This window comes from Stigmatopora argus, chromosome 11 (assembly GCF_051989625.1).
Source record: "Stigmatopora argus isolate UIUO_Sarg chromosome 11, RoL_Sarg_1.0, whole genome shotgun sequence".
In the NCBI taxonomy this organism is placed as follows: Eukaryota; Metazoa; Chordata; class Actinopteri; order Syngnathiformes; family Syngnathidae; genus Stigmatopora; species Stigmatopora argus.
In genome coordinates, this window is record NC_135397.1 from 2,487,162 (window position 1) to 2,514,782 (window position 27,621).

The 27,621-nt window shown below is 40.2% G+C and overlaps 1 protein-coding gene across 4 annotated transcripts in view; it reads left to right on the forward strand.

Annotated features, from left to right (window-relative positions):
- The window catches only part of chrm3a (cholinergic receptor, muscarinic 3a), a 49,383-nt gene that overhangs the window by 12,149 nt on the left and 9,613 nt on the right, over positions 1-27,621 (forward strand). For 3 of the 4 annotated variants that reach the window (XM_077612639.1, XM_077612640.1, XM_077612638.1), the window contains exons 5-7: positions 5,894-6,016; positions 12,538-12,641; positions 20,408-20,563. Coding sequence is in view for 1 of the 4 variants with exons in the window: in XM_077612638.1 (XP_077468764.1) it covers positions 20,556-20,563 (8 nt within the window). In the remaining 3 variants the exon portion in view is untranslated. The remainder of the gene's footprint in view (positions 1-5,893; positions 6,017-12,537; positions 12,642-20,407; positions 20,564-27,621) is intronic. The other variant, XM_077612641.1, reaches the window with a different exon arrangement.

A 27,621-nucleotide genomic window follows, 5' to 3' on the forward strand; every position in this document is an offset into this window, starting at 1 on the left:
AACCAACGCCATTTTTTAAAGAACGATAAATAAGAGTTCATTCCTACGCCCATTCGTAATCTGCAGGGTCGCGGTATCTCAAATGACTTGATTTCTTTTTTGCCTCAAATGCTCCCGTGTTGAATAATCAAGTCAGCCTTTTTCCTGGCGACAAAAGGCGGAATAACGCAAAGTAAAGATGGGGGGAGGGCGTGATGTAACATTTGGGAGCGTAAAACATGATCCGCCCTAAAATAGAAGCCGGAGAAGCACGATTGCGATCTGTGACGCTCCACTGCGTTTGCAGCCCGCCGGTGATCTGTGGACACGGGAGATTAAGAGGTTTGCAGACGTGTGCCAATCCCAAAAGAGATTTTGTGGTCCCGCCATGTGCCGTGAATTGAGAAGCGGTGAGAAATTGTCTGAAAGCACCCCATCCCTAAAAAAAAAACAGGCGACTTGTTTCTTTAATGGAATATGCTTGTTCTTCGTGCGGTGCGATTCGCCAGTTTTCTGGGCATCAATTAGAGTTTTGCTGTCAGTTCAGGCTTTGCTTTTTTGCCTCTCCATGTTGGGAAAAAGTCGCCGACTCGAGTGAAGGATTCAAAGGAGTTATCCAGCCACTCCATTCCTATCGCATGTGTCCTCATTAGAGCTGCAAGTTAGGGAATTTAGTTAAAAAGAGAAATAACTGGTCGCTGGTTATTTGCAGGGCATAAAAAAAGAAATTCACACTCACATTCAAACCTTAGCACGTCAGTTTGTGTCTCGGTCAAATTATGATTATGATTATGCCAAATCTGGCCCGCCGCATCATTTTGTGTGGCCCGGGAAAGTAAATCATGAGTGCCGACTTTCTGTTTTAGGATCAAATGAAAATGAAGAGTCTAGATGTATATTAAATTTCCTGATTTTCCCCCTTTTCAATCAATAATTGTCATTTTTTAATCATTGTTTCTGTTTTTAGTTCAAAAATCATTTTGTAAAATCTAAAAATATATTAAAAAAGCTAAAATAAACATTGTTTTAGATCTATAAAAAACTGAATATTCAGGGTTTTAATCCAGTTGTTTTAATACATTTATATAAAAAAATCTAAATATCTTATCTAAAATGCTCTGGCCCGCATGAAATCAAGTTGACGTTAATGTGGCCCGCGAACCAACCCGAGTTTGACACCCTTGGCCTATCGTTCTCTTACACATGAGCACTTTTTTGGAAAAAAAAGGACATGTCGGGAAAAGGGCCTACTCATGTTCAAAAAGTGAAATTGAGAAACCCAAGACGCTCTTGTTCCAAGTGACGCACACACACAAACACACACCAAGAAACTCAAAACTCCCACCCTTACCTCAGCTTTGAACCTTGTTTTCTGAAATCTTATATTAATGGCCTGTTATTTATGCCCTGTGATTCACTAGTGACCAGTTCAGGGTTTACATTTCTTCTTGCTCAAAGTCAGCCGCGATGTCCTTCAGTCCACCAAAATCAAGACAAGCTATATAGGACATATATGAATATACGTCGCCTTTTAAATATCTTAGTGGAAACTTTTAGAAAGGCTGCAGGCTATAGTAATGCATTTCTAATGGAAAACGAGGTCCTTTCAGGCTTTATCATTTCTCATAAAGCCAAACGTATCAATTTAAATGACATTTTTCCACATGTACGTTTTTGTCATATTGGAAAAATATGTATTGACTGAAGTCAACTGGTTGAAATCCATTTCCCCACGGTGCGCCCACCACGGGCGTCATGAATCATTCATTCCCTGCCGTCAGTCACCGCTGGTAGAATTAAGAATCCGTCCAAAGACTCGGCGGGTGGAAGCTTTTCTGCATTTGTTTCGCAAACAAAAGAGGGTGGAGGGCTTTTTAATAATTAGAATACACTCTTTGGTGGATTTACTCACTGGATGTTTCACCATATTTATGTAGAAAGACCATCGTGAAAATATTTTCTAGTCGTTTATATCTTCCGCCCAAGCTTTTATTGTAATATGGGTAATAGTAGGATATTATATACGCGGGACAGGGACAATAATGCGACACAACAACGTGACATGCTGGTTTTGTATCACCCCGAGTGTCATATTACGGCACTTGACGTCCCCTCGTATGAGAAAGGTCAGACTTCAGCGTGATGGCCAAACAAAAACAATTTTCATGCTAAGTTGGGAGGAAAAAGGGCACGTCAGGCTGCATGGACATTTGAGCTACTATTTGATATTGATTTTTAAACTCTTTACTTATTTTAGCGTCGCCTCTTTTAAAAAATGTTTAAGTCAACTAGAAATAGCTTAGTAATACGTATGCTGTCAAAACATTGTGTTTTCAATGGAGATGACAGTTTTGCACTTGAGCCATTAAGCTTGACTAAAAGGAGATTACATCATTTTTTACCCAATTTTAAACAACGAGTGTATCGACATGACTCGGGCGTGTTTTCGTGGAACGCCCCAAGGATAAAATATTATTGGACACGACATATTCAATTTCTTGTGGCCTGCATGGCAGCAACCGTATACCTTGGTCCCTATTTTGCTTGGTCAAAGACCAGTCCAGCTTTTGTCGAGAAGAAATGCAAACCTGTTCGCTAACAAGTTCCTAAACGATTCGCAAAGTTGTTCAATTTCACCCTTAACGGCAGCCAGCTACTCCACAAAGAAAGTCAATTTTCACTAATATTACCCCAACAGATACAAATGCCTGCTATTTAAATGCATCATTTCTACTCCCGAGTAGTAATGATGACGAAAGTGACTTACTTTTGTTTTTGTTTGATTCTACCTTTTTGTATTAGATATTTATTCGAGCAGGGAAAGAGCCATGTTTGCCACTTCAACAGCATTGTGTTGACCAGAGATGCAACTATGAAGGCTTTGTTGATTGGATTTTGGGCTCAACCTTTAAAGTGAAAGTCTTAACTCTCTGCCGGCCTGCTTTTCTGAGTGTATTTTGTCCCAATTACACGGTAGTTATCTTAGTGGTAGTTGTCTTAACAGAAGACAAATACCCGCTAGCTAGTTGTAGTCGTTTTGGACTCCTATAAGTCCACCTGGTTCTGTCTTTAACCAAATGATTTGTGGGTAATAAGACCCTTTTCTGTTCAAATGCACAAAGCAAGACCCTTAAAGGAATGTTTGCAGATGAACTTCATCAAACGGTTTGGTGTGAGCGAGAAGAAAAATTGAAATTTCTTTCATTCTGACCAAATGGACAAAATGATGAGCAACCTCAAGGTTTTCTTGCACTGGCGTGCCTTTGCAGTGGCATGTACAAAGAGGACAGCCTGCTGTGTTTTTCCCCTACTTAACACAGCTTGTCAAAATCAAGCGACTCAGAGTCACCAGCAAAAATATGATGACGATTGAGACATTTCCAATATCATACTTCAATATGTACTGATGAGTAGTATTTGTCTTGACTGGTGAAGTTCTGACTGCTCCCTTCACCTCATTAGGTTTTGTGTACATTTGCTTTTCACTCATTACGAGCGGCTGTGAGTCATTTGCTATGATGGCAGCCTTTTTTTTCCTCCTCGCTGGTCATTGCGTAGACGTAGCGTGAGGACAGCAGGTATTCCGCAACTTAACGAGCCATTTATTGCCTCCGCGTGTGTCGCTTCAAGGATGATTGCTATCAATGCTATCAGCACTTCTTTAAATTCATGGCCCAACACTGTCGGAGAAGCCGATTTATGACAATATATGCACTGTAAAACGCCATCGTAGACAGAAAAGATGGTTCGGATTTATACATACACATTTCAGCGTTCTGTTAACATTTCGCACTGCAGTTATTTATTTTAGGGATGGCAAACTGTGTAAAGAAAGCGATACCTGACACAGCTCTATCGACATTAATGCGATAAACATGCATGAGCGGAGGGCGTTAATGAATCTTTCTGATGCAAAATGAAAGTAATGAAGCGTGGCCTTGAAGCTAGCAAAGCATTCATTCGTTCATTCGGGCTCGTGTCTGGTTCATGTAGATGAGCTGATTGAATTGAACGAGAGGTCATTTCAAGACAAAAACCCTTGGAATGAATTGTGGGATTTCTCGGGCAGACAAGTGGATGGAGTGTGCTTTCTTTTTGTATTGTTTCAACCAATCGTTGGGAAAGAGAAAATGGTGGTCGATTTCCAAGGGTCTGAATTCTTTCAAAACCTACAGAAAATTTAATCGTTTGAAACGGGCTTTCTTGATTGTACGTTGCTTTTTGTCAGGGTGTTTGTTCAAACGATGATTTGTCTTTTCACATGCTTTGTTAAATTCAAGATAAGTTCACAGATCGGATTGCATCTTGGTTTCCTTCTGAAATTTCCCAGGTCAAACCAATATCTCCTACTCTTTGCGAGTCGTCTTTGGACTTTTGTGGGTCTCGCCAACCCGGATCTGTCGGTACCAGCCACTTTTCCGTCTGTTCTTCCAATCAATTGGCTTTCATTACCTGTTAAGTGCGCCACCTCCACCCGTGACAGCTCATTTAGCGGGAAGCGTGGCGTGATGAGATGATAAACTATCGTTACGGTTCCCTGCCCAGAATTTTAAGACAATTGACTTCCCACCTGCAAATATAGTGAAAACTTATTAAAGTTTGTCCAAGAGAAGTTTAATTTTCGTAGTAGTGATGCCATTCTTAACGGCAAACACACAATTAATTGCACCATTTGTCTTTTTCCTGTCTGCGGACTCATCAATTCAAATTCTTATGTAAGCAGGACAAGTAAATACGTAACAAATCTGAAATATGGTGCCCGAGATATGCCAGAAATATTTTTTATTTCATAAATAATTGCCAATCCAGAGATGTCTTGCTAGGTGGATCTGCTTCAGTGTCGATTGGAAACCGCAGTGCTCGTCATTTGCATCTATTAAAGTCCCAACCAGTATCAGTGTTTGTTTAATTAATGCTAATGAAGTCCCGTTTATAGCATCAACTCATTCAGTCCTCTTGACATGAAGCCTCCTGCTATTGAAGAAGCATTTCCATTGTCCTTATTTATGTTTCTGAGTCATAATGAGCAACTGTACTCGAACTTAATCCCTTCCAAGATAATTGCTATAACCTGCTATTCCGGGAAGTAAAATGTGGTCAAACTATAGCGCAACCAAAAGTGCAAAAACTCCCAAGTTGTTAATGCAAGCTTTGTGGGCCAGGCATGAATTAGAAGACTCTGTTGGAATAATTAAACACGGTTGGGTGCCAAAATGATAAATGTCAACGTTCCTCCAATCAGAAGAAGAACGTTTGCCTCGTTGACCTTTAGTGACTCAATTTGTAGTTTGAGAATGAGATGCTTGTGCTCACTTGTCGGGCTGACCTCCGGATGATTTGCTCTCCTTGATTGTTATCACATGCCATTGTTATTGTTTTTTTTTCTATACATATTTTTCTTCCATACATAAATCCATCCTGATAATTGGAACTTCCCAAAGTGCCTATCCTTATGCGGCAACACTCTATTATGTTGTCTCTTTGTGCTCGCAAGACTTGAGCCTAATGAGCTGTCTTTGGGCGCGCTTCCGTTATTGTCCCAGACCCCCCACCAGCACCACCACGGCACCCCCGACTTCCCATCCCTGGCTCCATCCAGCGGCGTGCAACACTAGACTACGACTATATAAGGCCTGAAGACTTCACGAGGCATAAAGACATGCCATTCTTCCCTTCGACACATATTCTCCAGCCCGGAGCGGTCGTTACTCTGGTCAAGAACAACCTTGATTAAATCACGTTGCACAAATAAAGAAAGTGGCGGTCGGGCGCAATCGGACACGTTTGGGAGTGACGTACATGTATTGCGTACTCGGGACATTGTGCTGCGTTCGGGCCTTGATTTTTGAGTTGTTTTTTCAAAGTGCGCACATCCAGATGTAGTCACAATGAATCTTTTTTCACTCTCTTTCAGCCACGGAGACGTCATGAGGCGTTGCGAGGGTCCTTATCGCGCCCCCGCAATGGACAACAACCACGCGGAAAGGCATCCGGCTAAAAGGTGACCTCCAGATACTTCGCCTCCCCAAACTGTTTGGTAAATTGAGCCTTTTCAGTTGACTCCATAAATGACAACATTTGTGTGTAAGATCCAACTCAACATTTTCAAACAAATTTCTTCTCCAACTGAATGATGGCGTGTACTGTGCTTTTCATCTACAGCTAAATAACGTAATGCTGCAAAATAATTCAAATACATTGTATTGATTAACGTGTGTACACGTGGGTGTACAGGATAAAATGGAACTTAATTCCATCATTAAATGAGTATTTTGTGGGAGGTATGAGTAGCCGAAACCCAATCCATGATGGCCGTCATTAAGGGCGTGAGATATGCAGTCCATTTAAACTGGGAAGACTGGCAGTGATCATCCTTCCCATTCCATACCTGTCAACCTCGACCAATTGCTCTCCTTATTAATGATTACAATTCCCCGTATTTTGCGATAAAAAACGTACAAATGCAACGCATATTTACTCACATAGCGGGCACTGAAAAGTCTAAAAATGTTCCCCAAAGTGGAAGGGGTGCCCAATCAGTCGGTGCTCTTGTATGCACTAAATTCAAGATTCTGTAGATGTCGCTGTATGACGCTGACAGCTTGACTGACTGGGTACATTGCTTGCTGATGCGCTATATTTATAAAGTGAAAATGCTTAAAGCATGACAACATTACATTATCAGTCGACGATGATGTTTTCGTCCGCGACCAGTGACCGAGACGATCCGAAATGGGTAAAACGAAATCGGTTTTATAAAAAACTTGCTTTAAAAAAATCCTGTACAAAAGTACACAATTTGAAATTATCAAAAAACTTATAAAATACGGGAACAACGTTTAAGTTGACAGGTATGCCATTCTGAATGGATTGGACATTAATGACAGTGAATTAGGAACCAATCAGTCTATTTAGTACACATTTTATTGACATTTTGTTTACAAGAAAGGCTCATTGTCCAATATCACCTGAAGTTAAAATTCATCTACATTTACCAAGGCAAAAAAAAATCAGTTAGGTACTCCTTTTTCCAACTTTTACAATACAATAAATGTCTCGGAAAATAAACAACCTCACTGTAGTGCTGACTAGGCAGGATTTTCCCCAAAGGCTAATAGCAGAGGTGTGTAAATTGACCATAAATTCAATTTTTCAAGTGTAGGTCGCTTGTAAAATCGTGCGATAGTCGTGCGGCATGGAGAAAAATATGCGACTTGGGAGCTTTAATGCCTCAGAAAATCTAAACATGAAGCCACAGTTTTCAAAAAAATCCATTTTCTTTAGAGCAGCTTTATTTCTCATTTCAGGGACTTTAAACCCGCCCCCCTAAATAAGACGACGAAAAACAATCATTTTTATTCCCTATCAATAAATCCCACCATGGACTGAACGGCTACAAAAATAAAAAGTTTTTTCCGGCGTGAGGAAATCAAGCGATGCTCCATTTCCAATCCAAAAAATTCAAGGCATCATTCTCATTAACGGCCGGAAAGGCGGATTCGTAACCGAAGGGAGTCGAGTGGAATTGCCTCGGGCTTGATCGAACCTCCGCCAGTTTGCAATTTGTCGCCTAGCGTGTGTTGGCGCGAGTGTGTGTGAGCGCGCGAGTCGTGCTTTACAAGCAGTCAAGCGTTGGATACAATTCAGTCAGCAGGCACTTGGTTTTGGAGGGAGGTCGCTACGACAAGAGCGTCTGGGTGGGCTAAGGCGAGAAGACGCCGATAAACCGCTTGTGTCACTTCATTTCGTCCTCTGTAATGACCTGTCTCGAGCAATGGACACCTGAGTAAATTGATATGACGTTCGTGGTTTGGGGACCAGATCGAGGGCCCGGATTTACTTTTGAAAAGTCAAGAGTCGTTCCAAATTGAAGGCAGATAATATTAATTAGTGGGTGGAATTGGATTGTTTACTAGATTGTAGTGTAAATGCACCGGTGACAGCTTTGTCTACAGCAAGGGTGTCAAACTCAGTCTGGTTCGCGGGCCGTATTAACATCAACTCGATTTCATGTGGGCCGCACCATTTTAGATATAATATTTAGAATTTTTTTTAAATTGGATTATAAGAACTGGATCAAAAGCCCTAAATATTCAGTTTTTTATAGATATCAAACTGTTAATTTGATTCTTAGTAAGGGAAAACATTTAATAATCATTTGTTTTTTCATTTCAAATGGAAACAATTTAAAAAATATATATACTCAATATTAAGGTGAAAATATTTTTATATATATTTTTAGATTTTACAAAATACTTTTTGACCTAAAAACACCAAAAGAAAAAAATGGATAAAAATTACAATTATTGATTTAAAGAGGGGAAAATCAGGAAATATAATATATACATCTATAATTTTCATTTGAATTTGATCCTAAAACAGAAAGTTGGCACTCATGATTTACTTACTTGGGCCGCAGAAAATGATGCGGCGGGCCAGATTTGGCCCCCGGGCCGGCACTTTGACACCTGTGATCTACAGGATACAAACTATTCCTCTCTTATAGTTCATTTTAAGCACATTAGCCACCTTTGTCATTTGTCGTTTGACTTGACTGTCCCTGCTATGCCTTGAGACGACTTGTCATCATAAAGTTCGAACAGTTATTACACCTTAAGGCATTCTTTTTTTAATTTAATTTTCTGAAAGCGCACGCCTTGAGAGAGGGAATTGACTTGATAAAAACGGGGTCTAAAATGGCTTTGCCTTACTTCTACTGAGGCACATATTAAATCTGTTATATATATATATATATATTTTTTTCATTTAAGCAGTGGGAAAGTGCTCAAAGTATAGTTATTATTATTATTTTTTAACAACAGGTGAACAAAAACACATTTGTTGTGCCTTTCTCAATTACTGCAAGATTCTCCCTCGCTATTCCCCAAATGCTAAAGTTCCTCTTTAGGATTAAAAATATATTGTGTTAAAATCCCCATGTGATTTTTCATAAGGGATAATCCGATCCAGGCTCAATTTCTCTCACAACAGGCCATAAAAACTATTTCATGAAGAGATTCCACCTTCCTCTGAGTTAAACTGGCCTCAGCATCATTCTGCTCTCCTCAGCCTGTCAAGTAACATTTACATCTCATGCTGAATCCCTTGCAAAAATGCTGTAGTCACTAAAAAAAAGAAAAGTTAACGTCTTGAACATGCAACGTGGTAAAATTGGGACCCTGGAGGATGAGCTCGAGATGCCACATAAATGATGTCTGGCTTCTTTTAGGAGGGAATGTGTATCCATCGAAAATGCATACAAAGTGTGAGGAGAACATACGTAGAGACGACATTGTTTTTGTTCGTAAATTTTAGTCCATCGTTAAAATCTCATGAGATTTTGGATGTAGAATTTTTAATGGGCTATTTGCTAGCTCCGGCGATACGATTCGTCTCATGAGTCAAAGATCCCGATTTGATTTGATCCCAATTAGGTTAGGTTAGGACTTTATTTCATCCCGTATTCGAGAAATTTCTTGGACACAAGACACTCTAGACCAGGGGTGTCAGACTCGGGTTGGTTCGGGGGCCACGTTAACTTCAACTCGATTTCAGGTGGACCATTTTAGATATAATATTTAGATTTTTTTTAATAAATGGATTAAAAGAACTGGATTAAAAGCCCTGATATACATCTATACTCTTCATTTTAATTTGGTCCTAAAACAGAAAGTAGGGACTCATGATTTACTTTCCCGGGCCACACAAAATGATGCGGCGGGCCAGATTTGGCCCCCGGGCCGACACTTTGACACGTGATATAGACCTAGGTAAAGAACTAAATACCAAAATGCAATAAAAAAAGACAGAAAAGCAGCAAAAACACAAAACGAGCAAAAGTGGACAGAGCTACCACTACTGGCCGGCTGCCACTTGAGCGGCGCCATCTTGGTTGCAGTAGCAAAAACGGATACAAACACAAGAAAAGACGTTGTAGAGTTGGATAAAATAATCCCGATACTAGAAACTACTACGTCAGCTATTGTATATTTCCAACCAGAAATAGTGTTAAGGTTTAAAGATTGAACCAAATGGATTGTAAATCGATAAGAGAATCGAGCGAGGCAATTTGCCGTATCGATTAAAAAAAAATTTATAGCAACGTCATGAATTGAAGTTTCCAGGCTAGTCGTGCTATCATGATGAACAACTGTAGCCTGCGAATATTTCATTGTGGAAATCTCCCGAGAGCAAAGCAAAGCAAACAGAAGCAACGTCATTTTGTTGAAATGAGTCACAGGCCAAGTCATCAACATTGCTCATCTCTCTTTCAATTCTCTGACCGACGCTTGATCTAAAAAAACGAGAGCTTCCAAACGGCAACTATTGCAAGGCTGAGTCAAATCCTGAATAGAAATAAAAAGTCCATTTATCACCAGCTGCAGCTCCCCTCTAATGTTTTTAGTCACGCACCTTCTTAAGTTGTTTCACTCGTTAATTTACACTCCCTCTCGACCGAGGTAGACCATCCGTTACTCTACGCACGGTGTCTGGATAAAGCCGTATTTGTATACGGCTTTGCACGCCGTGCGATTCTGACGTGGCATCTGCGCCATAACGCATTTGTGTCACCAGGGAAGGCGGATTTGCCGGCGTATCCGAGGCCGGAAAATCAGTGTTCCCCTCCCCAAATCCTTCGGGAAGCTCGTAACGGGGATTGTGAGAAATGGAATGATTGCATGTCATCATATTTAACCCCTAAATGAGCTTTCTTTCAACCAGCCTTCTGTATTTTTTTAATTTCTTGACCCTAATCTCTGATTCACTTCCAACTTCAGTTTCAGCTCCGAACAAACCAAAAGTGACGGTGTGCGAAGATCGCTGATTGATGATTCTGGCTTTAATTAGTATAGCCTGTTTTAGTGATATCCGCAATTCTTTACAGGCTATGCTAATCTGTGCCAGAATCAGCAATGCAATTGTGACGGAAACAATTGTTTTTTTTTCAACGGCCCACCCGAAGGCTTTTCCTCGCACTTGTTTCCTTCAACAGGAGGAGTTGCAAAGGAGACGTATTGTAGTAACTGACTTTTCAGTGGTTTGTGTCCAAATCGCTTGCAGGGCTTTCTCATCCAGCAATCAAGCAAATGTTCAGTTTTTCTGCCTAATTATTTTTTCCTCCACGAACAGCAAGCCAACATTTATTGTACGTCGTAAAACCGGACACCAAACGATACGTTGTTCTTGTAAAAATCAAGATGTTTTGAAACAAGGACTGACCCTGCTGAATTTAAATGTCTATTGGCGTCAATGTATCTATCAGCCGCTATCCCTGATTTCTCTATAAGTTGAAAGGGGGTGAGAGGGGTCGCCTTGTTGGCATGTACACGGGCACGTCCACCTCCAACTGCTGCTGAGATTTGTTGATGTGCTTCCATTAACCTATAGCTGCTTAACCTATAGACACTTCATTACCGGCGTGTCAATAGTTTGAAAAAGCCATTATCCCTGCCGGCTTTCCTTCGACCTCGACCATGATAAATGCCGCTGAACTCTTTCCTAAAAGCACTTTGTCCAACTTTCCCAAAGTAATTGCATATCAGATGTGAGTGAACCGTTTCAGGTGACGTTTGATCTGGGAGATTGAGCCCTGCTCAAATCATAACAAAAAAACTTTGCACCCAATGGGTTACTAATTCATAGCCAACATATTTGATAAGAAGCTGATAGCGTTGCTTTGTGGGCGGAACAACTGACAAAGAAAGTGATGATAACGAGTGATAAAAGGTCAAAGGATTTTTTTTTTAACGGACAGCCTTAAACAACGCCTTTAATTTGGCCATAAATTGGAAATATTTTGCTTTTCTGAATCGATATCATCATTGGTGTGAATGAGCCCTGATCCACCAATCAGTAGCAATCTAAATTACTCAGCGAGTCGTGGATTTGATTGGATTTACAGAGGATTGAATTTCTGCAATATTCACCTTCACAATATCCGACACGGCAATTTGATAGCTAATGAATGCAGTATGCTAGTGTTGGAGGAGGACACGACGGTTGACAGGTGAGCTGCTCGCGAAGCCGTCCTCTGAGGGACTGGCATTCTCCATGGCCTTTGATTGGCAGGGGGGCAAATGACAGCGCTGTCTGGAGGCCCGATAGCAAATGCCGGCGCATGGACGCGTACATAAACGCGCGCCCATTTGCCAATCTGTCCGACATCCCGCTTATTCCGTCGCCCCGGTGCCCGCTTTGACTGCCTCCGAGCAGGAAAGCCCACCTGCTTGCTTCATTGAAATAAATAAATATGCGTCAGTTAACATCAGCGCCCACTTGGGGGGCTTGGGATCACTTGCAATTAGGCGCTATTTAGTATTCGGAGATGTTAATTTATTACTTTACGGTCAGATTGATTTTTTGGGGGGACTTTACCTTAAAAGTCAGGACTTTTATGAATTATAGGCTATCGTTTGTTTTGTTTTTTTCAATATTCCTCATCGGAAAAATGTAATTCTGTTTTTTTTTTCTAATTTTAGGGGAAAGTATTGTTACTGTTCACGTTTTTCTTCAATATTTCTCATGGAAAAATTGTAATTCTGTTGTTTTTCAAATTAGTGAACAAGCTGTTTTCTCCTGGGATTTGATCAAAACCTTGTCTGCACCTTTAAGGAAAGCCTCAACTCATAAATCATCGAGATCATCCGTGACCCAGCCTTCCAGTAGGTGTATTTAACTTTCTAATCATTTGCATTTATTACAATTAATCAATTCCTGCCTTAAATTTGAAATAATATCTATTTATATTTCAAATACTGTTGTTTCTTATGAAAAAGAAACCACTATCATAAGGCTTCTGAGTGCAACATAAATTGGAATAAATTAATGGCACCTTGATTTAAAATACAAGTTGGTTATGGATTGAACTGAATGCATACGCCAAGACACATCAGTTAATACAATGTCTGTTCATATTCATATTTTGGTCTACTTTTGAAAGTCTGCTTTTTCCACACAACTTGAGCAACATTGGGTTTTACAGAAAACCATTAATTGCATTACTCATCCCAGCAAACATTATCTTAAGTTCGATAAAGGTCGCTCCAAATGATCAATTCCCCCCTCGAGTCAGTTTATCAGTCGTTTCATCAATAGACATAACGTCCTCGGTAATTACGTTACTGGAACGGCAAAAGAACATGAGTAATTGGCACGACTTGTCTCCCCAAGTGGTCACTTATCGTGAAAACTAAGAAAGGATATCACTTTGGTTTTTCATTTCCAATTGATCATCCAAAAACAATTAAAATTCAGAAGGATTTTTAGGAAATGCTACATACTTCTTGCTAGAGAGCTCTTTTCTTTCGCCCATGTGTACACAAATTTAAAATGAAATCATTTTCTGCTTCCGAGAATCGACCCAATTTAACCCGGCCGATCAAAAAAAAAATTACGTCGACAGTCAGCGGCAACGGCAGAACTTTGTCAACCTCGGAATTCTCGGCAAGGCGGTCGATCCCCTCCATTAAGCAAACTAATTTGACTCGTTAGCTAGTTCCTCGCTTCTCCGCGCTCTGCAAGAGCGGCTTTATACGAGTAGAGCGGCCGCGGCAGCCGTCGCCGATCTGTCGTAGAGACTCTCTGAGCGGCGATAACCACTTCTCCGTTTTGCGTTTCGGCCACAGCCGGGAAATACGGCAAACCGTAAAATTACTGTTCTTTGTAGCGAATTGAGATGAGGTTTGAATTACCCAAACTATGATGAGTATCTGACAGGCAAGAGTTTAAGTTCAGTTTTTTTTTGAACAAATACTACATTGTTTCCCTGATGCAGTACATATGTCCCTTTTTTGTCCAAAAATGGGGATTTACTCCTAAAAATTCAATCAACTCAACCTATAAATCTCAACGACATTGACATTTTTCTATATTATTTTCCCAAGCAATCTTCCATCTTGTTATTATTCATTAAATTTCTTCAGATTAACTTAATGAGGTGTCACCTCAAATGTATTTTTGGGTTTTGGCAGAACATTGAGAGCTTGGTGCACAATGTCCATCAGCTGAGATAAGAGTCTGTTAAAGTTCTTGGCCATTTCCTCTGAGTTATTGCAGAGCTACCACCCGTTTTTTGTTGGAATTAATGACACTGCACTCTGTTCAATCGAAAAACGGACAAAAACCCTCTCTGGAAGCTTTTGTTTTTCCCTGGGGTTGCTTGTCAAAAGGCCCGCTGCACTCCAGTTCTATCTGAAGACACCTTAACTGAACCTATATTATTGGTCAGGTTTTTCACATCCAAAGTAGCATCCCCTCATGCCTTTCTTATTATTAGCTTAATGCGGAATAACTTTACAGATGCACGTAAAACTTCACAAGGCGGCCAGATGGCACCGAAATCCTTCCGTCAGCATTATGGGATGTACGACTCTGATAATGGTCAGCTTACAAAAAAGATCAAGAGTGTTTGAGGCGGTGGGGGTGCCGACCTTGAGTCCAAAACGATCCTGTCTTAGATGTGACGGTCAATATTAAAGCTGTTTAAAAAAAAATCGATTCGGCGATTCAGCAGCCAAATACTACGAATCTTCCCTAGTTTCCTACGCCATTTACATAGGTAAGGATTAAAGCTGTTTTTACGAAAGCAAGTCTTTACTAAAAACTGAAAATTATACAATAAAGGCCGTATGTTGTTCAAACAAAACATGTTAACGTTAGTGCTTAAGGACGTTTCCGATATAAATTGATATAATATATTACAATAGCAAACATTTAATCTTCATAATGTATATCCTTTTGTTCAAACATCCCTACCAGACTCGTTTTAAATGGGAACCCAATAGCGAAATAAACATTGCAGATAATTAAATCTGCAATTCGGTAACGAGGGTGTCGTTACTCTGGAACGACCTTAGAGCGCAGAATTTAGGGGCTTTCTCGGGGTTCTTAAGATATCAAATATTCAGTCGACGGTCCTGGGGTGCTGAAGTCATTAGAACAACAGATGCTCATGTTTCTGCCTTTGTTCCAGTATGGCTTGGCGACTGGTAGCTTCGTTTAGACGGCATAAAAAGAGGTAAAAATCGGCGTTATTTTCCAATGCCAGTCAAAGCTACTTAGCGTCAATGAAACAAGCCGCGTGGCTGACTGCCTCATAGATTTTCGTCTCGATTTCTTGTCTGGCCCAGATTACTGCTTGTACGGCTAAGACGGGGCTCGCAATGCTTGCGGACCGTTTGGCAAGGCGGCGGAATCTCTTTTAATCCCGGGCGACCCGGCCTCGATGAATTGAAGCGATTACACAGCTGCACCCGCATCTCACCGAGACAAAAGAGTTTGGAAAGGACGGAGATTCTGGGTCTTCGTTGGCGGCGTGACGGCCTTCCTTAACGCCGTAATGCAAAATTCAATGACAGAGGCGTCGAGTAGGGGTACCGTTGATGAATTTGCCCTTGCGGCGTAGAGGCGGCATCAAATGATAAATACTATTCACCGCGTCAAGCTGGGGCCCGTAACAATGTGTCCCGATGCGGATTTGTCCGCAGCTGCGCCTCGGAAAAAGACTAATATTTAGCGTATTTCCAAACAGTCCTGAACCATCTGCGCTTTTAATCGCCAGGCGTGGAAACAAACTCCTTGGCGTCGTCAGCCGGGTGCCAACGTGACACTCGCTATTCGCCATCGGCCCAAATTCACACATCGAGAGCCCGCTTTCATTTGATCAATCTGTCCAGATAAAGCGAATCTGCGTTCCAAGGACCTTAACTTGGTTTCGTTTGTTTTGGGATAGCCCAAAAACGAGGACTTATTTTCAAGAAAAAATACTCCCTCTACTTACCAAGTACGATATGCCACTACAGAGATAAAAGTCATTATTTAGTTGACCGCACACTCTTATCTTGGGGTGACATAAGTGACGTTTCACACGTCAAGTTCGGCTTGACTGCGGATGCACGGATCAGCAACGACTCGGTCACGGCGGGCGTAACCGACACCTGAACCGGTAGACAGGAATAGCTCCTCTTTTGTTTGTCCCTCAGCGTAACGCGGGTCACGTGGACTTGTAATTGCCGTGTCCTTTGTGACGTGGGAGGGTGAGGAGGATGACTGCGAAAATACATAACAGGCGCGCAAGTCTGACTTCAAAGCGGCTCCATGGGGTAATTTAAGATTTACCGCAATAAATGTCTCACGTTTCACTGGGGCCGAGGAGTGCACGTTTTGAAATACACCACTTGATTCTGTTGTCTCGCCTCCCACGTTGGGAACATTATTTCACTGTTGTTCAATGTTATCCTAGTCTTTTTCACTCTAAAAATAGATCCGTGTTTGTGTGTTTCGATATGGAAATAAGGAACGTCAGATGGTTTAATCAGAAATTAATGAAGCAAATAAGTGTCAATATAGACAATACTTGGGGGGCTAAGTTGGTAAATATGTATTTAGTGCTGCATTTGAATTGATGTCGGTGTTATTCTTGGAATGAAGAAACTGCAGTTTGAGGCTTCGACATGAAGAAAACCTCGACAGCCTTTTAAAGTACCGTATTTTCACGACTATACGGCGCATCGTATTTTTAGCCGCAGTGTCAGTAACGAGTGCTATTTCTGTATTTTACACACACAAAGGACGCACCGTTTTTATCGACGCAGCCAGGCATGGCAAAACATTTACCAGCTTAAACATACACGCTACACCCACATGCTAAAAACACGTTTTTAAAAAGGCAACGGAAGCAAAACTGTGTTCGGTAGGACTTTATTTAGCCATTTTACAATGTACTCACGTCATCCTCACCCACAAATCCAACAAGGTCCTCATTTTCTGTGTCCGAATTGAACAATTGTTCAAATGAGTCATCGAAAACGCTGAGTTTTATACGTTCGTCTAGGCGGCCACAATCCATTCGCAAATAGTAGCTAGCTAACTATTCCAACGCTGTCTTCCATGCTTCGTAAGGCTGTGTTGATGTCGATGTCCAGGCCACAATCCATTGGGTATATTGACAAAAGAACTATATATCCCAGTAGTCACTGCGCAGTACTTTTTCTACGGGGAAAATAGTAGAGTCGGGGGCTGCTTGCCGTAGTTGTGAGAGCTGTAGAGGATGGTGTACCCTATCGACTGATTTATTTTATTTTATCGTGATAACAATTTTAATATTGGTCCATATATAAAGCGCACTGGATTATAAGGCGCCCTGTCTATTTTGGAGAAAATGTAAGACTTTTATGTGCGCCTTATAGTCGTGAAAATACGGTACTGCAATTGTATTTGTCAAAGTGTTTTTCCAAGCGCCCCGGCAATCTTTTGGTTAGCAATACTCACCAATTTAATTTCTGACAACATTCCGCTTTAGCGTAGTTCTTTGTTATTTGTGGATTAAGTAGCGTTAAATAACTTTGGCCCCAAACACCTTCCCAATCTTTAAAGAGCCATTACCTGGACATTGACGTTAACAGCAACGCAACACATTTGTTTGCTGCAAGGAAGGTTGCAATTATTTTCAAAAGCCAATTGAGTTTGAAACAGGCTTTTGTTGGCATTGTGGTCGAAATGCATTTACCTTAAGATGGGTTTGTCTGTCATAATAGAATGCCTGGAAATGTTTCAGACTAAAAGCTAGCCTGAAATTTTCACTTTGCTATGATTAACTTCTATTAAGACCTCAAATTCTGAAAGAAAAAACGATATCGGATGCACCTGAATACACAAAGAAAACAGTTCATAACTCGAACAATAACCCGACTTAGTTCATCTCAGACTTTGAACTATTTCATTCAGGAAAATAACTTTCGTGAAGACGCGACAACTCAGTGTGGACTCGTATTTTGTCTTTAATTCCGTTTTAATTGCCAATGGCCTCTTGCGCCAGTCCCCCACACCGCAAAAGCCACTTAACGCCTCAAACGAAAACCCGTTACGTGACTCAGACGTACGACCCCAGTCGACATGTCACGATTACCTTAACGATGCACTCCCGTAAAAGCCGTCTGCTTTAATCAACTGCAATTGTCAAAATAAGCTCATGATTACCGCCAAGCAGCAACCCGTAACGTCCAGAGACAAATTTCAATCTTTGTCATTTCTTTCCTTCTGACTGAATGACCGCTCGCTCAATAAATGTCAGCATTGTAACACAAAATAAATAAAAGGGCTTGACGGGAAAAGATGATTAGCCTTGCATCTCCTCTATTGTGTTTTCTGGGTACAAAGGAACAATCTTTTATTGGAAAAAAAAATATGGAGGCGAGTTTTCTTATGATGGGAGCTTTGTGAATAATTTTGAATGAAGTATCAGCATATAGAAAGCGTTGTGAATCGGAACTGCCTGTTAATTAACCGTGGCCCCGTCAGTGACGGACACAGAAGGCAGTCGCACGCCATTTAGCCACGACGCGGCGTCAGGCGGCAAATTCAGGCGGGAAATAATCGCCTCCCTCCATTAGAGGATGTCACTTTTGTTGCTTTTTATGTGTGCTTGTATTTTGCCTCCTCTCTACCTTGACCTGCTTTCACCCCATAACACAGCCACGGCTGATTGGGCACCCCACCAGACAACCTGTCGTGCTTCTGTAATCATCCATCTGTAATTCTGCCCCCTTTTTTGCTTGATTTCACCGACTCGTAATCATCAAATGAGGTAGTCTGAGCTCGGAGAGTTGCTTCGCTTATCAGCAAGTAATACAGAAATATATATATTATTCTGGAGTTAAGTAGATGGGGATGAGATAAGTTTTACTGTTATCGTTCAGTCAGAATGTTTGATAAATATCTTCTGAATTTCATTTGTTGCAATTTGTGGCTGTTTAAAAAGGAGAGAAACTTCATTACCGTCCTTTTTTTAAGATTTTCATAAGTTGCACCAGCCAAACAATGATTGATGAAGAGAAAAAAAACATATAAAGTCGCATTGAAGTATAAGTCGCATTTTTGGGGGCACATTTTTTTAAAAGAAACAATTGTCAAATGGAGAACAGGCTAAAAAGGCATCCGTAAAGACAACGTTTTCAGATAATTAAAAAAAATCATAACAGGCTATCAGGGCTCAGAGAGAAAAAAAAATTCATAAAAATGAGCGGTGGACAAAGTCTGAAAATTTGTAACAGACATTTAAATGTTTTTATTACATTTCTGCAAAAGTTTTAGCTTGCCGCGTTCGTTTTGCAATAAAAAAATGTTTTTAATAGGAGACGACGGTTCTATTTGAACAGGTCACTGAGCAAAGCTGAAGTTGAGTTTACGGTGCGGAATGCCTGTCGCAAATATCCTGTGAAAATGATCTGTAAATGATTTTAAATGAAGTGTGAACCGCTATTAACCTGACGCGTGGCTTCACACGGGAGAATTGTTCACAAATCAAAATGACAAAGACGACAGAAATAGTTTGGAAAATGTCAAACACGGGAAAAATGGATTGATAACACTAGTTAGAAAATGAAAGTACAGTAACAGCATTTGAATACGAATGCTTTTTCAAAAGAATATAGATTTATCTGGACCAAAGAATTATGAATTAATGACAAACCTGACATCAATACAAAATGATTTGGCCATGAAGCACACAAAAATGTCTGAAATTGAAATCATATTTGGTCAAATATTACATATTGAATGTCTCGGAAAAAATGTTTGAACCGCAGTCTCAGTTTAGATTGCATTTTAACAAAATTAAGAGCTGGAATGATGTCATTTAGTGTCAGAGTTGCGTAAGAAAAGGCATTAAAAGTTGAAATCGCCCTTTTTTTTACTCTGTTTTGTTCAAGAGGAAGAAAATGGAAGCATGAATTGCCTTTCTTAGGATATATGTTTCTATGAGGACATGGCTTTAGAAGAACTAAAAAATGCCAGAGAAAGAGTCAACATGTCGGTGAAGACGCAGCAAAAAAAAAATCATGATGAAATTGAAAAGGTTTACGGAGTAATCTCCCAGCTAGGGAACAGACGATGACGAAAGTTGACGACTGATCTCAATCTCGCCACTTTTGCAAACCCGAAGGCGACACCTGAATGCTCACGACCGTTGGGACGAGACGACACGTTACGTCGTTGAGGTTTTGCGGCCCCGTCGGAGACATTTGCCAAAGATATTTCATTAATTTTGTGGATTAGCGAGAAAAACCGATTTTCCAAATGTTGCCATTATGCCCACAGCCACCGTGATGTGGTTCTGACGACCACCTGGGTGGTTAATGTGCGATGGGAACAGACTCAAACAGCGGCGCTGAGTCACTCCGTTGAGCCTCAGGCGGGATATCGATGCTTCTTAACTGTTTTTTACGAAAATGGAAAGAGCGAAACTGAAGATCTGTTGTGATAAAACGACTCGTGAAATGACAGAAAATGCTCAAATCCAAAGATATCAGCAAAAATTTGCACGTTCAAATGATTGTTAATCTTAAAGACTGTTCATGAAAAACTGTAAACACTTGTTTTGAAATGGATTTCTAACGAGGTGCATTGATCATTAATTTCTCAATGTCAACAGGCAAAACAACTTTGCACGAGCGTCTTTATTAGGCAAAGACGGGATCATAAATGTCTTCTGGATGGAAAGAAATGTCGCCATTGAAGATGGCCAAAAGACGGCGTATGACTAGAGCGACTATGATTGGACTGAGAAATCTCCCGGAATCATGTCAAGGTACGTGGAACTGAACCATCTTTCTTTTCTACACCGAAAAAACTCAATCGTGCAATAAAAAGCATGTGATTGGCATCGCTTGTTTGAGTTAGCTACTGTGTACAGAGAGGACGGCCCCCAATGACCCCGGATGACATCGCGTAGACAAATAACTGACAAATAATCGGCCACATCCCGGATGTAGATCTGTCCTTAATTTCCTGGTTGACGCTCTTTGTGTGTTGACCCAACTTTTTATTGATATCCGCCGTATAAACCATAAACCGGATTGCCATTGCCAGAGTGCACATGATTCCGATGTATTTGAAGCTAGCAAACTTTAAAAAAACATTTTCTGCATGTTGTAAAACTTCCCAGAATTCCCAGGGGTGCTGTTTGACATTTCTGCATCTGTTTTGATGATATTAACCTTCCACTTAAAGAAGAGTTGTCTACCTGTAATTAATTAACTGAATGCGGCCCCTGGCGATGCATGCATAGTAATTAGTTGTGTTGTTTTTATTTCATCATTTTTTTTACAGATCCACAAAAACATGGTACAATTGTCAAACCTTTCGTTCCATTCAAGTGTGACAAACAACTAATAGGACCTTAATTTTAAAAGCGCTAAAAAAATGTCTTCGGCGATAAATTGGAATATTACATTGCGCAATTCTCGCAATCGAGGGTGCTGTTTCCCATATCAAATCTTATTTATTTTTATTTTTCACATTTAGGATCCTGCACTTGAATAGATTTGGATTAAAGCAGGTCTGCACTAAAACCTGAAAAAACTATACAATGAAGCTCATAGGTTGTTCAAACATAAAATTTGTATACTTTAGACTCAATGATATTTCAGAAATAAATTGATATAAAAGTACTGATTTCCATTTTGATTAGCTATTCTAAAGTGATATACAAAAAAACGCAATAATCGTCTCAAAGTGTAGTGTCGGGATCGATCGGGATGCGAATTGTGATATGAATCATATCGCCAGATATGATTCGCCCCTTCTAAATTCCATCTGTCGGTAAAATACTTGGCGTTTCCAAATTTGGCGCGCTTACTGCCTCGTACTCGGGATCAAATAATAGCTTAATATCACGTTCCATCGAGCATGTACGTATTCATTACAATTTGATTGACACATAACAGAGAATAGAAACTCTTCGCGTATCGTGCATAAATACCCAAGAGGCAAAGTGAGATTTAGTGTGGCCTGTTCACGGATAACAACCCGGTCTAACTTTAATCAAAGAATAACATATCAGTCAAATCCAGACCACTTGGGGAGGGTCTCTTTTCTCTCATTATCCATCCAAGCTTCTTCTTTTTCTCTCGCCCGCCTCGTTCCAGAAATTGAAGCCAGCTAAGTAATGGGGAATGAAGCCATTAAAGTCGTAAGTCGAGTCCCTCTTGAGGTTACTTTCTATTTGGAATCTCTCAGACAGAAAAATTGCTCTGTTTATCTGTACGCGCTGACCTTAGCTCTGGAATAATGTCGTCGCTCTCAGGGATGTTTAAAATATCTGAAGGGCCTCCAAAGCTACTCGCTCACCGTCGACAACTGTAATGCGAGCGAGAGACTCGCAACGGAGAGAAAGTTGGATTGGTGTTCGACTTTTTGCTGAAGAGTCGTTCTTGTGTATTATTATTTAGGGAGAACATGTGCTTTGCATTCTCACATCTTCATTTAGTAGGATCTGGCCTAAATAGCGTGTCAAAATTATATTGAATTGAATCCTTTTATTGTCATTATACAAGCGTAATGAGATTTAAAACTTCACCACAAAGTGCCTAAATAATAACAACAACAAACAAATAATCAATAAATAATAACAATGAATCATAAATAAATAATCAACAAATAAGTCATAAATAAATAAGTAGTCAACAACCTAAATAAGTAGGGGAGTGCACAAATAACAACAAACAAATAAATAATAGCAATGAATAATAAACAAATAACCAATAAATATGTAATAAATAAATAAGTAGTCAACAACATAAATAAGTGGCGGAGTGCACAAATAACAACAAACAAATAAATAATCAATAAATAATAGCAATGAATGATAGACAAATTATCAATAAATAGTAACAATGAGTACTAAATAAATAATCAATAAATAAGTCATACAGAAATAAGTAGTCAACCACATAAATAAGTCGCGGAGTGCACAAATAACAACAAACAAATAAATAATAAATAAATAATAGCAATGAATGATAAACAAATAATCAATAAATAGTAACAATGAGTACTAAATAAATAATCAATAAATAAGTCATACAGAAATAACTAGTCAACCACATAAATAAGTGGCGGAGTGCACAAATAACAACAAACAAATAAATAATCAATAAATAATAGCAATGAACAATAAATAAATAATCAATAAATATGTAATAAATAAATAAGTAGTCAGCAACATAAGTAGTGCACAAATAACAACAAACACATAAATAATCAATGAATGACAGTGATAAATAATAAATTATCAATAAGTAATCAACAACATAAGCAAGTGCAAAAATAATAACAACACACAAACATAAATAATCAATAAATAATCATAATACATAATCAATAAATAAGTCATAAATCAATCAGTAGTCAACATAATAAAAATGTAGTAGTTAACATCATCAGACATGCTGAAAAATATTTTGGACTTTTCAAATATGCTGGTAAAAATATTCATAGGAAAATTTGCTTAACAATATCATCTAGGAACAACCCAAATCATAGCCTAACCTAATCAATCAAAGTGAGAGAGTTAGCATTGATCTTATCCTTATCCTTGATTCCAAATGTCTTTGCATTCAGCCGTACAAATTTGTTGCATGTTGGAGTTGTAATGAGTCGGTCAAACTCGGGTTAAAATGGAAGTTTGTACAGAATCTGTTCAGAGAGTTCTTTCCACGTCTGGAGAGTCGTTAGGTGTGATTTGGTTGTGTGAGAATGATTTCTACGGCCGAGCCGCCCACGGGCTCATCTCGGATGCCCTACCTTCCCACTCGTATTAGCGGTCGGTGCACATAATCAGCCGGCATGTCATCACTCTCCGTCGCGCTAATGTCCCGCTCATTGTGGCGGATGGCAACTATTATCCGCCACAGATCATCAGTCAGGGCTGCGCATAAATACTGCCACTTTTATGATGCCGCCGATTAGCCCGTCGGCGATTCGCTCGGGTGCTCTTTGCGTCGTGACTCTCATTTGGATGCCAGCCCCGTCCGAGCCTTCGGGGGTGCCGGGGCGGATCGCCGTCTTGCTATCTTCATATTTGTTTCGTGTGTTAAATTGTGTTTTGGTTTCAATCAGCCGTGCCATTCCGGGCTGTTTTCATTTGTAGAGTGATTTTTCATATTGTATAAGTATTTTTCATTCATTTTTCCATCCCACTTATCCTCACAAGGGTCACAGGGGGTGCTAGAGCCTATCCCAGTCGACTTAGTCCAGCCAATCGCAGGGCAAAATGGGTCACAGGGGGTGCTAGAGCCTATCCCAGTCGACTTAGTCCAGCCAATCGCAGGGCAAAATGGGTCACAGGGGGTGCTAGAGCCTATCCCAGTCGACTTAGTCCAGCCAATCGCAGGGCAAAATGGGTCACAGGGGGTGCTAGAGCCTATCCCAGTCGACTTAGTCCAGCCAATCGCAGGGCAAAATGAGATAGACAAACAATCACTCATAATTAGAGACAATTTGGAGCATCTATTTAGCCTAGTATGTATGTTTTTGGGATGTGGGAGGAACCCGGAGTACCCGGAGAAAACCCACACAAGCCGGGGAGATCATGCAAACTCCACACAGGCATCGAACCTCGATTTCAGAACCGTGAGGCCGACGCAGTCCGACTAATTGCATGGATTATTTTTGCATGGCTATATTCTAATCCTCCTTTAATACTTTTAAATGTAAGCGGATATCAACGCGGGCAGGGATTGTGTGGGAAAATTACTTTTGCGTATCATAATAATGCTGCTTATGGAAAACAGGCTTTAACTGGAAGTTGTTAAAACCCTGTGCTTGTTTACTTTGGTTTATAACGAGCAAAGATATGTCGCAATTATGCATGCACACAAACCTTTTAAAATGACATTACCAGTCTGTGTGGAATAATTTACGGGCGAGTAGAGGGTTGAGGGGTATCGGTATAGCGGGAGGTCAAAGCAGCGGCAATTAAAAATGCCACGGAGCTAAACCAGAATAAAGCGACCGTCCAAAATAGCGCACCGAACTGAAAATGCCGCGTTGGCAAGGACGAGCAATATTGATCACAAAGTGAGAAGTCATCAATCCAGCCAACATGACGGCGCTTTTATTCCACATTATTGCTCTTTAAAGTACATCCATTATATGCAGCCATGCAGGAATAGGCTATATTGTAAAATGTTATTTTAATACAGTTGTAGTCAAGACAATTACAATGTCAATATTTCTTCTTTTTGCATTTAATATTTGGAATAACTCCAAGTCTGCCTGCACTGTGCATCATTCAGCCATAGAACTAATCCATCCAAACATTTCCATCTCTTTTTGTCTTTCCAGCTTTTAATCATCCATCTAAAATATAAGTAAGCCATCCATCTTTTCATTCTTCCATTCATCTAACTAAGCTCTCCTGCCATCTTGACACTATTCATATATTTATTCACCCATCACACTCATGTATTCATTCATTGATCCATTTTTTCTTATCCATCCAACTAATGTTTCCTAATTCATTTGTGCATCTTTGTCATCCATCTTTTCAATTATTTGTCCATAAAAATAATACATCCATCCGTATATACGTACTGTACAAACATACAATACTCAGAAAATTATTTATATATATATATATATATATATATATATGTGTGTGTCTGTATGTATATATATGTGTGTATATGAATAAATATATATATATGTGTATGTATATATATATACATATATATATACACATATATACATATATATATACACATATATACACATATATACATATATATATATATATATATATATATATATATATATATATATATATATATATATATATATATATATAAATATAATATGTACTTACACATGAGTGCCTACGTACCATAACAAATACACTCCATTATTTTAATGTGTTTTAGGCAATTTTCTGGTGTTCTGCAGCCTTTCATATTTTTTTTTGGGCTGACACATCCTTGTGTGCTTTAATATATCTTTTTCTTTTCCTTGTTAGATTCAGCCAGCGGCTTGTGCGAAATCATCTCATAGATGAGATGAGAGCCCCGTAGCTTCACCCCTAGAGAATTGGGGAATCAAATTTAAGAGCTATTTTAGACCGCAGTGTCAGGTACAGTCACAACACCTGTGTTTGACATGAATGGAGGAAAAAGGAATAGCACCCCTTCCAGTTAAATATTGGATGTGCAGGGCATAGGGGGTGGTCTCAGGGGGTTTGCTGTCGGCATAACAGATTAGATGGAATGAGGTTGACGTTTAGGTGTTCTTCAATACAATCTCACAGTCTCATTGTTTAGTCATTATATGAAAAAAATGACAAACCATAGCATTTAGTATCAAAGACTTCAACATTGTTGTACTTGAAATTACCGTAATTTCCGCACCTTCAATAGATGGCCTATTTGAAAACTGTTTTAGGGCGAACTGCATTATGAGGCTCATGGGGGGTGGTGTGGGGGGAGGGTGGTCTTAGATAAAGATGGGCTAAAGGGGATGTCATACCATGGTTAATCAAATAGTGATCATTTTATTGGGCACATAAGATGCTCGGTGTGATTTTGAGTCTTTTGGGTGAACCTTATAGTGCGGAGAATGCGGTATTTAAGATTGAGAATAACAGGGCACTTCATATCTGATTTTGAGTTGTTAAAATGCCAAACTTTGGATAAGAAAAGTATACCCAAATTGCTACTTCTCCTTTCACAATGGGTGTTTGAGTGACAAGACCTTCTGAATTGGATTCCCTGCAAGTGTCTGGAATGAAAGAGAAACACGCTGTTTGTGTCTTTCCATCATTTCCAGTGTCACTCCTGTGCAAGTTCTTGTTTGCATATGTACATCCTTCCGTAATGGTCGCCTTTGACTCTATTGGCCCGCGGCTGTTTTGGTATAAGAGTTGAAATAAACTCCCGCGGAGCTTGTTTTTCAGATGCTTTTCCACCTTTCAATTATATTCCCCACCCCCACAGCCCTTCCTCAAACGTCAGGTGTACACATCCCAACTTCTAAACTGATTTTTCGGGATATCTGACACCCAGTTTTTTTTGCTGTGGGGGGTTCAAATGGAATGAATCCCCATTATCAGTGAATATAGACCCTTTGCTTCTCATTTCAAGAGCACGCTCAAGCATGTTTACACTCCGGCGAGAGTGCGAACCCCCCTCGCCTCCAGGAGGCGGACATTCTCACTTCCTTTTAAGGATCCGTCGCCCACTACCCATGACCGACATGCGTGTAACACCCGCGTGTTCGCCCGAAGGCCCCCCGAACGGCGAGCCGCAAAAGGGTCACCCGTCCAAAGCGGCGCTCACGTGAAAAACAAAACCCCCGGGGGCTGGCAGTTTGCTATTTCAAAGTTTGCATTGAGCAGGCCGTAAAAGAAAGTCCGGCCTGATTTATAACGTGGCAGGTATGCGCTGGAGCTCATCCAGATGCAGATTTACTGTAAGAGGAAGACGGCAAGAAAAGGCTAGACAACCTCCAGCGTTTCGTTTTTTTTTCTTCTTCCACATGCTCTATTTTTTTCCCTGTCATGCACACGCACGAGCGTACGAGCACACTGCACAGGCATGTTTCCGTGTAGTCGAGTGGCATGTCTAAAGAGTTCCAGCAGGCTCTTACTTTGCCTTTCAGAAGCAGCGAGACCCACCGCAGAGGTGGGGATGTGTACTTCTGAAACCCTCACGGGCCCCTAGCTCTGCTCACAACACATCCATGTTTAATAGATATTTGTTTCAGTGACTTTTCTCTTTCACTCACCCGCTATTTTAGCTCCAAATTACACTAACGACCAGATTTGTGAGCAAGACAAACACTTTAAATTTGAGGAGGCCTGTTGCTTCCTCTTTT